The sequence below is a fragment of the Trichosurus vulpecula genome, chromosome 6, assembly GCF_011100635.1.
Source record: "Trichosurus vulpecula isolate mTriVul1 chromosome 6, mTriVul1.pri, whole genome shotgun sequence".
Lineage (NCBI taxonomy): Eukaryota > Metazoa > Chordata > Mammalia > Diprotodontia > Phalangeridae > Trichosurus > Trichosurus vulpecula.
The window spans coordinates 62,685,696-62,702,344 of record NC_050578.1 but is presented as its reverse complement, the minus strand read 5'-3'; the positions used below and the strand labels follow the sequence as shown (position 1 = coordinate 62,702,344).

At 38.4% G+C, this 16,649-nt stretch overlaps 1 protein-coding gene across 1 annotated transcript in view; it reads left to right on the top strand.

The window, feature by feature from the left end:
• The window catches only part of STPG2 (sperm tail PG-rich repeat containing 2), a 655,681-nt gene that overhangs the window by 91,102 nt on the left and 547,930 nt on the right, over positions 1-16,649 (top strand). Inside the window, exon 7 of the mRNA XM_036765397.1 lies at positions 15,628-15,735. Within this exon, the coding sequence (XP_036621292.1) occupies positions 15,628-15,735 (108 nt within the window). The remainder of the gene's footprint in view (positions 1-15,627; positions 15,736-16,649) is intronic.

Sequence of the window (16,649 nt, the reverse complement as noted above, 5' to 3'; positions counted from 1 at the left end):
ATACAGTCAGTGGTTAATTATCTCTTGAATTGTCATTTTGCAGACTCAGCAAGCCTGTGTTACTTCACTTTTTATGACCATGATACAATAAGAGGAACCTCCTAAATAGATTGTAAATACAACATATCAGATAGCTGACAAAGTGTCAACTGAAATTACAACACAGGATCCCTGTGTCCATCTTGCCATAACTCCCACAACAAGGAAGGCTCAATATAAGGCAGAAGTCATATAATTCAAAAGAATATCTGGGGCTGAGGCTTTCATCCTTCAAGGCCATAGGCAGACCGAGGAATGCTCCAGCTGGGTTTGTTGAGACGAGATAGGGTTGTCTCTCAGCCCACTGAGTTAGACAAAGGAAGATCGTTAGGCTTTTGCTGGTAATTAGCTTACATTCCTTGGAAAAGTCTTAGGGGCCCAGGACACTCGCCAAACGGCAGGAACTCAGTCTGTTTTTTTCTTATGCAGACTGGGGTTTGCAGTTAGGGGCTGGGGGCAGGGTTTTTCTAGCAATAGTTGGCTACTCAAGTATCACACAATCAAACTAAACAAAACCTTAAAATTCGTAGCATAAAGATAAATAATGAAACATTATGTTGAAAAGGAACATAGGCAATAAACAAAAACCTCTAAATTTATAAAGGAAAAAATAAATGAATTCCAAAAAGATATAAATGTTAATAGAGGGAGAGCATTCTGGGAAGATAGCAGAGTAGGTCAGACAATTTTTGGCTTTCCAAGTTTTCTCCACAAAAAAAGGCAGAACATCATCTGAGAGGGAATGTAGAACAGCAGAAATAAACAGAAGTCATGGTAAAGCAGTTGTTCTCCTAAAACAACTGGAGAAGACTTCAGGAAAGACCAGACCCCCTGGGGCAGAGGTTAGGCCTGAATGAAGTGGAAACACCTCAAGGCCAACACTGCAGAATTAGCAAACAACAAACCCTGGGGTTGGGAAGCAGCCTCTGCTTTAGATACTTCAATCTCATGGACAGCGTGTGGGGGTGGGGGTGGGGAGGGAGAAGGGGAAGGTCTGATGACTGAGTAGGAGAAAGTTGAAGGACCTTCTACAGTCAAGGGATGCCAAGCACAGCTATGTTGAGCAGACATGTTCAGGGGGAGAAGGATCTTGCACACACCTGGTGAGTGCAGTAGCAGAGGAGCAAGGAACCTGTTGGCTGTGGGCACTTGCAGGAGAGCAGAGTCCTTGCTTTCAGTTACAGGGCAGAGAGGACAGGTGTAGTTTCCAGCCATCAGAGAGACCACAAGGGGCAAGATCATTTGCAGGACAGTGTGGCTGGGGGCCCTAGCCATGGTTTAGGAGTGGGGAGGAGAGCCCAAGTTTGAGCCCTGGGACAGACCTCAGATAATAATGGTAAGAAGGACCTGATGCTTGTAGCCTTCTTGTAGCCTTCTTTGGGGTGGGGTGAGAGGAGGGAGAGGGGAAAGTAAAGTAAAAATTGCACAACAGAGAACAAAAGAAAACCTACAAGTTAGCAAAGAAAAGCTAGGCTTTCTTGAAATGGAAATGTATTGTTTTATATTGAATCCTCTTGTTCTCCTGTGTCTGTGGCAATGTTTTTTTCTCCTTTTCCGATTTTTATATTTAAGTCTAAAATAAAAAAAATGGTTAATAAAAAACCAAATAATACAATAATATCAGGAAACTTCAGTGTTCCTCTCTAAGTTTGGGACAATTTTAAACCAAAATATAAACAAAAGAAAAAATATGAAATTCAACACTTTGCTAGAAAACCTGTAGGTAAAAGCTTATAGTGTCCTCTAAATGGGAAAACTAAAGAATATACACATTTCTCTGTACCATGTAAGGCTTTTATAAAAATTGATCATATATGTTATTATTGCATATATCATATATTAGAAATATTGCAAGGAATTATAAAAAGTCAGAAATAGTAAACATCATTTATGGACCATAACAAATGAAATTAGTAATCATTTCAGAGAGGACATGCAAAAGACAGAACTAAAAAGAAATTTTACAGTGAAATCCTAGATGATGAGTGGGTTAAAGTACAAATCAGAAAAAATAATCATGTGAAAGTAACTGATAATAATGAAGCAGCATACCAAAATTTTGAGTATTCAACTGAAGCCTCCCCTCCCCACGCCCCAAAAAGAACTTCTAGGAATGATTATTATATTGTACTAAGAGCAAGTGAGACATGCCACAGAGTATAAGTTTTGAATGGAGAATTTATTAGCCAGCGTCCATTCAGGGGCATAAACAGCCCAAATCAGAACGGCCAGAAGTTGGGGTGAAGAGGTCGTATTTATACAGAAAAAACAGGGTGCAGTGGTTAATTATCTCTTGAAATTTACGGGCCAGGTCACTGAGTGGTCCGGGGAAACAGGAACAAAGGTCCTGACAGATCAAAGATTCTGACAGGTTATCGTTAAGTGGGATAATCTTACCTATTGACATTCCTTGGAGGAGTCACGGAGCCCCAGGGACATTTGCTAAATGCCAAAAGATCTGAGTCCATTCTTTCTTATGTGAACTGGGGTTTTCTCAGGGGCTGTGGGGCAGAGGTCTCCTTAGCAATAACTGATTTCTCCAGCACCACGATTATACAACACTAAAAGTTGCTTATTTGAAAAGACTAACAAAATTGATAAACTTTAAGCCAATGTGATTAAAAAGAAGAGGGCAGAAAAGGAAATCAACAAAATAGGAAATGATCAATCTGAAAACACCATAAAACCAGATGTATCAGGAGGGCAGAGTTTATAATCTCAAAGAGGATCATAAACATGTCTGAAATGTTCGGAACCGCCGGATATAAGAAACTCTCAAAGTAGAAGGCAGAAGAATCAAAACATTTATTTAGGCTCCACAGTAACCAACCCATGAACCAGCAGCCCCATTTTGATATGTTGATCATAATCTTCCAGGCCCAATAAGTACGCCTTGCAAGAGTAACCAGGAGGCTACAGAGAAGCATGATTGCGTAAAGCAAAATCATGCTTCCCCCTCGATGGTAATAAGATTACCCACTGGCCTGAAGTCTTTGTTCAGCTTCCTCCCGTAGATCAGCTCTGCTACTGGCAGCTCCTGCCTCAGCTGTGTCTGTGGCTGAAACTGACGTAACTGTCGTAACTGCCTCTGTAACTGCCTCTGGCTCCAACTGTCGCTGTAACTGTCGCTGTAATGGCCTGAAGTCTTTGTTCAGCTTTCTCCCGTAGGTTAGCTCTGCTACTGGCAGCTCCTGCTTCAGCTGTGTCTGTCGCTGTGGCTGTAACTGACGTAACTGTCGTAACTGCCTCTGTAACTGTCGTTGTAACTGTCGCTGGCTCAAACCGGAAAAGGAAAGAGAAGATCTTCAAGCTGTCCTCTCCCCTCTTATAGGGTTTTTTTGACATCATCAAGCTCCGCCCGAATGACCAGGGCCGATTGGTTCCTGAGTTGGCTCCTCCCCCTAGCATAGACATTAACACCTCCCCTCAGCCAGCCCCATGACTCCCCACACAGGAAGCCGTCTGCCTCCCGGCATGCTCCCCGGGCCTCCTGCCCCGGAAGAGCAAGCCACAGTGTCCAGAGGCTCAATGAGGCAAGCTGAGCCATTCAAAGAAAACAAAAGCCATTATGGCTACACTCCACCCCTTGTTATAGGATACATAATCTAATCAGCCATGTATCCTAGAACATACATTGTGATCCAATTACAAAGGAAACTAAAACATATCATTCATTATAAAGCAAAACATATCATTCAGTAACATTCCCAAACATTGGTTAACGATTCAAATGCGATCCACCCCTAGATCCCAGCAAAATAATCTCTTCAATCAATCATCCCCAAAATAATTATTAATAATTCAAATGTCCACCCCTAAATCCTTGTATCCATTACATAGGATCAATAATATCATAACAATAAAACAACACAGCAAGGATAACACAAAATAAGTAAACAGAACACTATCAAGGTGTTAATGTCTATGCTAGGGGGAGGAGCCAACTCAGGAACCAATCGGCCCTGGTCATTCGGGCGGAGCTTGATGATGTCAAAAAAACCCTATAAGAGGGGAGAGGACAGCTTGAAGATCTTCTCTTTCCTTTTCCGGTTTGAGCCAGCGACAGTTACAACGACAGTTACAGAGGCAGTTACGACAGTTACGTCAGTTACAGCCACAGCGACAGACACAGCTGAAGCAGGAGCTGCCAGTAGCAGAGCTAACCTACGGGAGAAAGCTGAACAAAGACTTCAGGCCATTACAGCGACAGTTACAGCGACAGTTGGAGCCAGAGGCAGTTACAGAGGCAGTTACGACAGTTACGTCAGTTTCAGCCACAGACACAGCTGAGGCAGGAGCTGCCAGTAGCAGAGCTGATCTACGGGAGGAAGCTGAACAAAGACTTCAGGCCAGTGGGTAATCTTATTACCATCGAGGGGGAAGCATGATTTTGCTTTACGCAATCATGCTTCTCTGTAGCCTCCTGGTTACTCTTGCAAGGCGTACTTATTGGGCCTGGAAGATTATGATCAACATATCAAAATGGGGCTGCTGGTTCATGGGTTGGTTACTGTGGAGCCTAAATAAATGTTTTGATTCTTCTGCCTTCTACTTTGAGAGTTTCTTATATCCGGCGGTTCCGAACATTTCAGACATGTTTATGATCCTCTTTGAGATTATAAACTCTGCCCTCCTGATACATTTGGCGTCACGAACAGGATCGCTAGGTATAAGATCTCTATTTAGAAGCAGAACAATTCCAGAGGAAGAGATGAATATCCCAGGATGGGAGGATCCATTTTATTCCTCCCTAGCAAAAGAATTGGCTAAAAAAGCTGGACCCTGTGAAAACTGGGAACCAAGGCTACGGAGAGGAGATCCTAGGGATTTGGAAAAGTGTTTACGAGAAGTTGGGATTCAGTCAGGGGCATCACTATCTAGGCAAAGCTGGATAGTGTTATCAGCCTACCGGCTAGTATACGAAAGATTGAGATTAAGTGAAAGACATGGGGGCACTCCTACCCCACAGGAAGAAGGGGAATCTCAGATAGCAGAAGACCAAACTGACTCAAATGAGAACTTTTCTATTAATGTGGCTAAGAGCAACAGGAGACCAAAAAAGCCCAGAGTGCATTTCAACCCAGCCCAGAAAGAGCCTGACTGCCTGCTTCGTCCTAGCCATGGTGGCAGAGGAAGTGAGTGGGGAGAGAATGAGACAATGTTAGGGGTTGAGGCACAAAACACTACTGGGGTTCAGGATGTGCCTCACACAGAGAATAGGAGATGGTTAAATGATCAGACAAGGGCTCGACCCATACAAAGGAGGAAGACAGAAACCCGAGGTGAAGATTCAGTTACAAGGGAAATTCAGGAAGATTTCTCACCGCAAGAGGTCACAGATATTTTGAGTAGATTCAGCCAAAGAATAGGAGAACCATTGATATCTTGGATGGTAAGACTCAGTGATCAAGGGGCCGGTGGAATATCAGTAGATGGGACAGACTGCATGAGATTCATAGGTATCAGCCATGATCCTCTAGTTCAACAAGCTTTTAGGGAACATCATCAGCAAGGAGATGGTGATAGCAGGACTACTCTGTTGGCATTAGCCGCTGTGGGATGCAATAAGAGATATGCTACTGATTCTATGTGGCCCACTGAGCACAGACCCTGGTATTCACTTAGAGATTGTATCATGAGACTAAAGGAGGAGGTAATGAAGACTGCCATTATGACAGGAACTGCAGACAAATATTACAATGATTCAATGGAACTGCCTCATAGGAATTTAATAATTAGGACAGCTCCCCCTGCTTATAAACAACTAATTTTGAATTTATTACTTGGAGAAGTAGGGAGCCGTCTTACAATAGTGATAAATAAGATTTTACAGTTACATGACTTAGGTGACTGGGGAAGGGATAGATCTCCTCGAGAGAGAAGAGTGAATAACCAGCAAACTTGGCGCCAAAGGAGAGTAACAAGGAAAGAAATGTTTACTGCTTTATTGAGAGCAGGAGTAGGTTTTGAAATGATAGATGGAATTCCAACCAATGAATTATACAGAATGTATAGAGGACTTGATAACACGAGAAATAGGGAAATAAGAACTGCTCCTGCAAGCCCACAAGCCACTCAGACTGAAGGTGACCTTGTGTGATTAACGGATGAAAACTTGTACATTTGGGGAAAGGCTGGGAGGACAATCTTAGTCTCTATCTAGGGTGGGATCCTCTTGGCTTCCTCATTATGTTCCTTTTGAAAAGAAACATTTCCCACCTGAGTTTGGCTCTGATGTTGGATCTTTGCATAACTGAAATCTCAACCAAACTTGAGATGATTTTATTTGAAGAATTATAGTCCGTACTTGTCTATTCTTTTTGTCCTTTGTTTTGGCTAACCTTGTTGCTAGTTTTGTTTCCTTCAGGCTTAAGCACCCTGCACTTTCCGGTGACTGCCTAAGCATGTAGCATTCTTGGAATTCCTGCTAGCTCGTTAAAGAAATGACCTCTGGAATGGGACTTTTTGGGGGCAGGGCCATCTCTACATCCAATTTCAGCATGAAGAAGCTATGGAAAATGAGACCTTCACCCCTCACCCCAAGATTTTGAGCCCCAATCGTTCAAGGGGGGGGGGGTGGAAATGATGATAGTGTTCTGTTTACTTATTTTGTGTTATCCTTGCTGTGTTGTTTTATTGTTATGATATTATTGATCCTATGTAATGGATACAAGGATTTAGGGGTGGACATTTGAATTATTAATAATTATTTTGGGGATGATTGATTGAAGAGATTATCTTGCTGGGACCTAGGGGTGGATCACATTTGAATCGTAAACCAATATTTAGGAATGTCACCAAATGATATGTTTTGCTTTATAATGAATGATATGTTTTAGTTTCCTTTGTAATTGGATCACAATGTATGTTCTAGGATACATGGCTGATTAGATTATGTATCCTATAACAAGGGGTGGAGTGTAACCAGAATGGCCTTTGTTTTCTTTGGATGACTCAGCTTACCTCATTGAGCTTCCCTGGACGCTGGGGCTTGCTCTTCCGGGGCAGGACCAGACAACTTCCTGTGTGATGAGTCATGGGGCTGGCTGAGGGGAGGTGTTAATGTCTATGCTAGGGGGAGGGGCCAACTCAGGAACCAATCGGCCCTGGTCATTTGGGCGGAGCTTGATGATGTCAAAAACCCTATAAGAGGGGAGAGGACAGCTTGAAGATCCTCTCTCTCTTCCTTTTCCGGTTGGAGCCAGCGACAGTTACAACGACAGTTACAGAGGCAGTTACGACAGTTACGTCAGTTACAGCCACAGCTGAAGCAGGAGCTGCCAGTAGCAGAGCTAACCTACGGGAGAAAGCTGAACAAAGACTTCAGGCCATTACAGCGACAGTTACAGCGACAGTTGGAGCCAGAGGCAGTTACAGAGGCAGTTACGACAGTTACGTCAGTTACAGCCACAAGTTCAGCCACAGCTGAAGCAGGAGCTGCCAGTAGCAGAGCTGATCTACGGGAGGAAGCTGAACAAAGACTTCAGGCCAGTGGGTAATCTTATTACCATCGAGGGGGAAGCATGATTTTGCTTTACGCAATCATGCTTCTCTGTAGCCTCCTGGTTACTCTTGCAAGGCGTACTTATTGGGCCTGGAAGATTTTGATCAACATATCAAAATGGGGCTTCTGGTTCATGGGTTGGTTACTGTGGAGCCTAAATAAATGTTTTGATTCTTCTGCCTTCTACTTTGAGAGTTTCTTATATCCGGCGGTTCCGAACCTTTCAGACATGTTTATGATCTTCTTTGAGATTATAAACTCTGCCCTCCTGATACACCAGACAAAATTAAAAGAATGATCAAAACCTATTATACAGTTATATGTTAATGAAAATGGAAGCCAAAATTTATAGAAACGATATACAAAACTGAAAAGTAGTTTTTTTGAAAAGACTAACAAAATCAATACATTTTTAGCCAATCTGATTTCCAATTCAATTCAGTAAACATTTATTAAACATCTACTATATTCCAGGCACTGTGCTAAGCACTGGTGGATACAAATAAGAAAAAAAACAGTCTCTGCTTTCAAGGAGCTTACAATCTCCAAGGAGAAAACAACACACAAAAGGAAGCTAGAAACCAAGGCTTAATGGGGCTGACAGATACCTGATATGGGGGCATCATGGCCTCTGATGTCCAAACCAGGCAGAGGTGCTGGTGTAAAGTGGAGAGTTAGCTGGAAAGTTCAGATTCTAGCCCTCTATGAAAGGGAAGCTCTGGGAGGTGTTTAGTGCTTTATGGGAACTGAGCAATTGTTTCCAAAGCTGAGTTAATTAGTATGACAATGAGAATTCGCATAACAACTTGTGCTGATTAAAAAGTCAAAAAATGAAGTCAACAAAATAGGAAACGATCAAGGTGAAATAAGAATTATCAGAATCTACTGTATAGCTACTGTATAGCTAGCATGTTGTATATACTAGCAAAACTGAACACAGAAGAAATAGAAGAATATTTTCAAAAATACAAAACTAACATAAAACAGAACTAACAAAAGACCAAATAGTTATCTTAAATTATCCACTCCCACTAGCTATCATCCTGTATCTCTTCTCTCTTTCATGGCTAAACTTCTTTAAAAGTCCATCTACAATTGGTATTTTTATCTTTTTCTCTCACTCTCTTAAATATTTGCAGTTTGGCTTTTGATTTTCTCATTCAACTGAAACTTTTTTCTTCAAAGTTACTAACAATGTATTAATTGCCAAATATAATGTCCGTTTTCCCCCCAGCAGCCTCTGACACTGTTGATCACTGTCTTCTTGATATCTCTTTTTTCTAGGTTGTCATGTCATTGCTTTCTCTTGGTTCTCCTCCTTCCTGTCTGACCACTCCTCCGCCTTTTTTGATGCATATTCATCCACATCATTTCTGCTAACCATGAGTGTACCCCAGGACTCTGTTCTGGGCTCTCTTCTTCCTCAGTTTATCCTATTTCACTTAGTGATATCATCAGCTCTCATAGTTTCAATTATATCCATGCAGATGATTCTCACATCTGCTTTTCTAGCTTTAACATCTCTTTCAACCTCCAGTTTCTCATCTAAAATTGGCTTTTAGAGATCTCAAATTGGATGTCCCATAAGACATCCTTAACTCAACATGTCCTCAATATGAGGCTACCACTATGAGGGTGTCACCATCCTCTCAGTCTCATGGGCTCACGGTCTAGTTGTCTTCCTTCACTAATTCACTCTTCACTCCTGTCCCCCATATTTACTCAGTTATTAAATACTGTCCTTTCTACCTTTGCAATATCTCGTGTATAAAGAAAGTTCCTTTTCTCCTCAGACAATGCCACAGCTTTGGTGTAGGCCTTTGTCTTTGTTGGGTTAGCCTTATATACATAAAGATAATAAAAGAAAAAATCTACCCTTCCCTCCGCTGACAAACTACAGTTGTCATCCCCTTATCATTGCTTTCCTTACTAAAGCAGATCAAAAAACCCTGTGCTTTTGCAGCGTGCTGGTAGGTTCTTGTTGTTGGGCTTGTGTTGGTCTTTCACCCCCACAACAGCTGCTAGCTGGATTTTGTTGAAACAAAAGATTAAGCCAGTCTTCTGACAGTAATTACTCCAAAAGCTGTACTATTTTAAATATAATAAGGGAACAGATTCCCTACGTGTAAGTAGGATGAGATGTTTGCAGAGAAGACAAGATGAGCATGAAATTCAGAGGCTCCCTTAAATGCTCAACTGAAAAAAGTCCACATGATGCTGTGATGGAGAATGAATCCTGGACAACAGCTCTTGACCCAGCTTACTTCATTTCTGGCATCTTCTTTCCAAAAGTCTCCATAAAACAATCCCAGCAACCCCAATACCACAACATTAGTGGTAATGGATTCTTGGGATGAGTCTCTCTTCTTCATAGCAATGCTGATTCACAGTTCCATATGGTCGGTTGAGCAGCCCAAGATTAAAAGAGAACAGCATTGTTAGTAGATGTAATTTATTTAACTAAAACCAGTCATGTATCCAGTGTGTTCTGGTCTCACTCTCCCAATGTGAGGACTGCTATATATCATTCTCAAGGTACGAATCCTGAGAGGTTTGAAGGTATCTCTCTTCTAATACTATTGGCTTGAGTCCCCATTACTTCTCTTCCCTTGGGTATTAGTTGCCAGAAAATGAGCTAGCATCGCAGTTCTATTTAACCACTGAAAATCAGTTTTTAAAAAAGATATTTACTTGACACTAGCTATGTGATCCTGACCAAATTGCCTAGCTTCTCTCAGCTTCAGTTTCCTCATATATAATACACACACACACACACACTCACACACAGACACACAATATAACTTTACAGGATTGTTGGGAAGATTCAATGAGGTAATATATGTCAAGTGCTTTGCAAACTTTAAAGTTCTACTAGCTCCTATTTAGATATTGCTATTTAAATATTTACATATTTAGGTGTTGTTTATCTTGGCTTAAGTCTTTAGATTTACAATTAAAAATATTTTTTTATTTCCAGTTCTCTGGTTAACATATGGCAGGACAACTGGTGTTACATTAATGGGTGCTTTGTGTCACTTATTGTTTAATTTTCTGTTCGAATTGCCTATAATGTAAGTGCAACATATGAGACCCAGTATCATTTTACAACATGGTTATTGATTGGTCCTTAATTACTTTTCCATTTGGTTTGTGTTTATATAGCTTTCCTTACAATTGTTATTTGATTTAATGCTGCAAAGATTTAATCTTTTTGATATATACAAAGTAAATTTGCTTTGGTGACTAAAAACTTACAATGTATTATGCTTTCCAAACAGATTAAATTTTATTTTATAATTATGTAAATGAGCATGTTAGAAATAAAATCTTTTCTATACTGAAAAATTAAGGATGTTCATTAGACTATAGCCAGTCAACCATTAGTAATTTGTTGCTAAGAGTACTGCCTACATCTGGATCCCCTTCATTAAATACATTTTATGTTGAATGAGAAGAGCAAAATTTTCTTTTTTTTTTAAACAGATGGTCTTAAGCATTATAATAATTTATAGCTGAGATAAGAATCACATTGAAGAATTTTTTGTGACATACTCATCTAAAATAATATATAAATTTGTTCTGGGGAGTCTTATTAAATATTACTATTAGTCTTATTAAATAGTATTAAAAACCAAGGTTGTTTAATACTGTATGTTTTTGGAAATTAGAATAGAATAATTTTCATTAGTACTGGAAAAGGAAGTAAACATTAAGTTTTATAGACCAAAATATGTCATCATTGATCCAGTTGGAGAAGTACAATTATGTTGAGATAATAATCACAAAATGATGTGTCCATATAGTTCATGCTGTAAGAAATTATGCAAATGATAGCATTGGAGAAACCTAGGAAGACTTGCCTAACTAGTACAGGGGTGAAATAAATAGAACCAGGAGAGCAATAAAACATTTTAAATAAAAACTGATTTGAAATATTTGAGAAGTCTAATTAGTATAGTAACCAAGGTAAGTAAGGTCCTTAGCCTTTTTCCCATAAAATATTGTTGCTTTTTGAGTTTAGCTAGATACTCTTTGGGTTTGGATAGGTACGTCAGGAAGAAAAAGAACTGAGAAGACCATAATTTTGACAAATAAAAGATCACTGATAACTTTGGAGATGACAGATTTAATTTTATAATGAGGGCAGAAGATAGTATATAGGACTCAGGAGGGAGTGAGAGGAAAGGAAGTGGAGGCAGCAAGTTTGGACAACTTTTTCAAGGAGTTTGGGTAATAAAGTGAAAAGAAATATCTGACGATAGTTTGAGAATGTAGTAGAATCTAGTGAAGTTGTTTGTTGTTTAAGGATGGGAAGATTTTGATACTTTTGAAAGTTGATAGGTAGAATTTTGAATGTTTAATAAATTTGCTTGTCTTCAGCTTTTTTTTTTATTGAGAGTTCATTTATAGTAGGTTCAATCCCTACTTTCTGAAATTGAATTTAAATTATCTTATTCTGTTAATCTCTGTATTTTATATTTTTGTAAGCATTCATTTCATCTGTCAGCAGTTTTATTGAAATATGATTCAGCAATAAAGTTTCTGAAAGTTACCAATTTTTGACTTTCAATTGTGAATTTTCTCTTCTCTTTTTGATACTCCTTATTTGCTTTCCCTTTCCCTTTAAAAATCAGACTAGCTAAGGCTTTAAAAAAAAGTTCCTAGTTTTATTTATCAGTTCAATGGGTTTTTTTTGCTTTCAGTTTTGAAAGTACTTCCTTTGACTCTTCATTGTGTTTAATTTTTAAATTTATTTCTTTTTTTTTAAAGTTTCATGCTTAATTTATGTATCTGTTTTTTCCCCCCTTGAATAGATAGAGATATAAATTTTCCTCTGTGGACTTCCTTTGGCTGCATCCCAAAAGGTTTTTTATATGTTTTTCTTATTGTGTCATTTTTTGATGAAAAAATATATTTTTTTCTATGACTTGTTTTTGATACCCCAGTTCTTTAGTATTAAATTATTTAGTCACTAACTGATTTTTAAATTCTTTCTTCAAAGGCACTATATTAAATATGTATGTATATATTTGTGTATTGTGGTCAGTAAAAGATATGTTTGATATATTTTTTCTGCATTTGTTTGTGAGATTTTTAATGCCCTGGTACAGTGTCTATTTTTGTAAAGTTCCCATGCACAGCTGAGCATACTTCTTTCTATTCCCATTCACCAATCCCCAGATGTCTATCATATTTACCTTTTCTAATTTTCTCTTGACTTCCATGTTCACATTTTAAAGCTTATACTCAGCTCTGGTGATTTCATGAGGAATGTTTGAAATTTCAAGTCCTCTAGTATACTAAAGATCCACATTTTTCTCCATAGAAATATTCTCAATTTTTCATATTGTAAGCCTTCATCTTCTCCTTTTTAGAATATTGAATTCCAAGATTGTCTGATGGCAGCTGCCAAATCTGTGATTTTGACCAGTTGCTTGATGCTTGAGCTTTTTTTGTGTTTTTTTTTGTAATATTTTTTCTTTGACCTAGAGTCTCTAGGTTTTGACTGTGACATTCCTGGGAGTTTTCATTTTGGGGTTTCTTTTAGGTTGTGACCAGTGAATTCTTTCTATTTTCGTTTTACTGACAGGCTCTATTTTTTCTGGGCAGTTTTCATTGATGATTTCTTGAAATATGGTACTTTGTCTTGTCCTCTGGTCATGATTTTCAGGAAATATAATGATTTTTAGATGATCTCGCCTTATTTTGTTTTCCAGGTCAGTTTGTATCCTAGGCAATCTTCTTGAACAAATCTTGATCAATAATTAAACACTTCATAGTGTCCAGCATCTTCTGTTTACTTATATCCCTAGTCAAATTTTTTGATTTGGGATTTTGTGTTAGGACCAGGCTCAGGCTCCTTCCATCCTTTTGGGTGGAGTAGTTAAGCTCTGTTTGATATTGACCTCACTTTCTTGGATTCTTGGGACTGTCTTCCATTTTCTTTTGTGTGTCTACACTCAGAATGCAGTCAGGCTTCAGTGACCCACATCAAAGCTTTGTTCTTGGCTGTCCCTGATAAATACACCAGGTGGTTGCTATCTCCCTGCCTCTGCTTCTTTGATTAGGCTTCCACTTTTTTGATCCCTGAAACTCTCTTGATCAGGGCACTGCAGGGGTTTACTGTCTCCATTACATTTATTCGTTCCAAATGAATGGGTACATCTCCTGAAAGGAGTACAGGAGAATAGTACAAGGACTCAGACAAACTCCAGTCCTTTTATTGACTTCCAATTTGAATCTCCAGCCTGGCTCTTCATTGGCCATATGCAACCCCCTGACTGCCTATGTTATGCGCCCCTCAAACCGCCCTTCTCAAGCATTTACACAAGCTTCTAACCTTTCACCTGATCAGAAGCTTGGTCTCTGCTAGATCACAGCTCTAATTAGAACCAGTCATCTGACTTACGATCTGCTATCACTATCCTGTGGAAACAAAACTCCTCCCACCATTTCTCACATCATCCTATTTGGTGCTCTTTTGATTATTGCTGGAGTAAAGTAAGAGTTGGGCTGCACTACACCTTAGAAGCCATCTTAACTAGAAGCTTCCTGATTCCCATTTCCATTTGCTTTTGCTATATGACCATCTCCCCTCTTTTTCTGGTTATACATAGCTTTAATGATGTATTTTATGCCACTTCTTTTGTGCAAGCCAATATTGGTAATTGTCCTTTGGGTTACTTGTAGTTTTGATTTACAGAGTCACAGAATTTTAGAGTTGGAAGTGATTTTAATAGCCATCTAATAGAATTCATACCCTAAAAAGAATCTTTATTATAATGTATTTGACATGTGGTCATCCATCCTTTTCTTGGAAAACTTCTAATAAGGAGAATCTCTGTCCTGAGGTAGTTTAGGCAGTTTTAATTATTAAATTTTAATTTAATTATTAATTTTTTTCTTTTTGTTAAAGCTTCATTTATTAACATTTATTTTTTGAAATTTTGAATTCCAAATTCCCTCTCTTCTATTCCTCCATGATCCACTGAGAAGGAAAGCAATATTATATCAATTATATATGTGAAGTTGTGCAAAACATATTTCTATATTAGCCATGCTGCAAAAAAGCAAGAAAAATACAGAAATAAAAAAGTATGCACAATTCATTGGTTTTTTCCCTGGCTATGGATAACATTTTTTAATCAAGAGTCCTTTGGAGTTGTCTTCGATCATTTTATTAATCAGAGTATCTAAGTCTTTTGTAGTAGATCCTTGTTACAATACTGCTGTTACTCTGTAAAGTGTTTTCCTCATTCTGCTTGCTTCTCTTTGCATCACTTTATTTAAGTTTTCCCTGGTTTTTCTGAAACCATCCCTGTTGTCATTTGTTACAGCATAAAAGTATTTCATCACAATTTTCATCCGTTATAATGTGCCAAGTTAAGCTTAACACCTTAAATTATCTAAGGAGCATAGTTAGGTTATTTCTTTTGAGGGGGGAAGGCAGGGCAATAGGTTAAGCGATTTGCCGAAGGTAACACAGCTAGGAAGTGTGTTAAGTGTTTGAGGTCACATTTGAACTCAGGTCCTCCTGACTAAAGGGCCACTGCTCTACTCACTGAGCCACCTAGCGCCCCTAAGGAGCATAGTCAGAAAAGAAATACTGCCTAAGTTTTATTATGGAATTTTAAAAACTGCTACTACTTAACTGAAATTTTAAAAGAAAGTAAAAACATCTTTTAGAAAGAAAAAATTATAAACTAAAATTGTGATAGTTTCAATTTTTAAATAAATTATTATTAAATTTTATCTCAACCTTAACATCTTGAGAATTTTTTCTGAGCTTTGTCAGTAGGGGGCAGCAGAGTCACAAGGGGTATGTTTCTGGAAGACCAGAAGCTTCATCTGAAGAGTGTCCTTGGCTTTTGGTGTCTGCTAAGCAGTTTCTTTTGGTTTTCCTTTTTAATAAGTTATTCCTGTGATTTTATTTATAAAATATTTATTAAATTAAATTATAAATATTTATTTACAAAAGAAAATCCTATGATTTTCTTTTAAATCTCATTAACTTGGTTCAAATAAGATTAACTATTCCCCTAACTACTCATGAAGAAATGTATTTTTTTCATTATATGTTTCAGGGAGTACCAGGGCCTGGGAGTTATGACATTAAAAGTCAGTTTGGAAATGTAGAAGGGGACACATCAAGTATAAACGAAGCACACCCTGCTTTTCTTTCACAATGCCAGGTAAGATTTCCCAATCATTTTTATATTTAGATACGGATAAGCTGAATGGAAAACTAGCAACCTCACCAAGAAGGATAAGCAAGCATCATACTAGAAGTTTGACGTGTGGGGAAAAAGCAAAAATGGGAAAAGCATATTTAAGGAAAATGGAAACATATAGCTAGATAGATCCTGATTAGTTTAAATAATTAAGTCTTGTGAAGGTGTCACATTATTCAAATTAACACTGTATATTTCCATTGGGCATCTGATACCAATGACCATATTTTACATAATTATAACTTCAAATAATCTGAATCTGAGTAAATGTGACCAATAACGGATTGCATTATTTATACTAATCTGGACCTATTTGTAGTCATGCAGTGGGGAATCTAAGTATAAAAGATTTGTTACCCCACAAAACCCACCTTGTCCTGAGTGACCAAAGAAGATTTTTCCTGCCTGTGGTAGAGACCTTGGGAGCCATCCAAAAGAATTGCTCATCAGTGGTATCACCCTAGAGTCTTATAATCTATATGCTTATTTATACTGGAAAAATATAAATGTGTATGCACAAACAGATTTTGAATAAAATAATGAAAGTGGACCAGTATACCACGCCAAGAATTCTTGATGCTCTGGACTGTGTGCTAGACAGTTAGTGTTTTTCAATATTAAACTTGCGGAATAGATACAATCAGATCCTTATGGGAGAGGAGAGTAGAAAAACAGCTTTCACCTGACCAACTGGATTTTACCAATTTAAGCACATGCCCCAAGGCCTCATGGAAACAGCTGCTTCTTTTCAATGACTTATGGTGAAGGTGGTTGGAGATATTAATTACATGGAAATCTTGTTGTACCTGGCTTACCTCACTGTCTTAGAAAAAATCCTGGAAGAACATGAAGAAAGACTAATGGAAGTCTTGGAT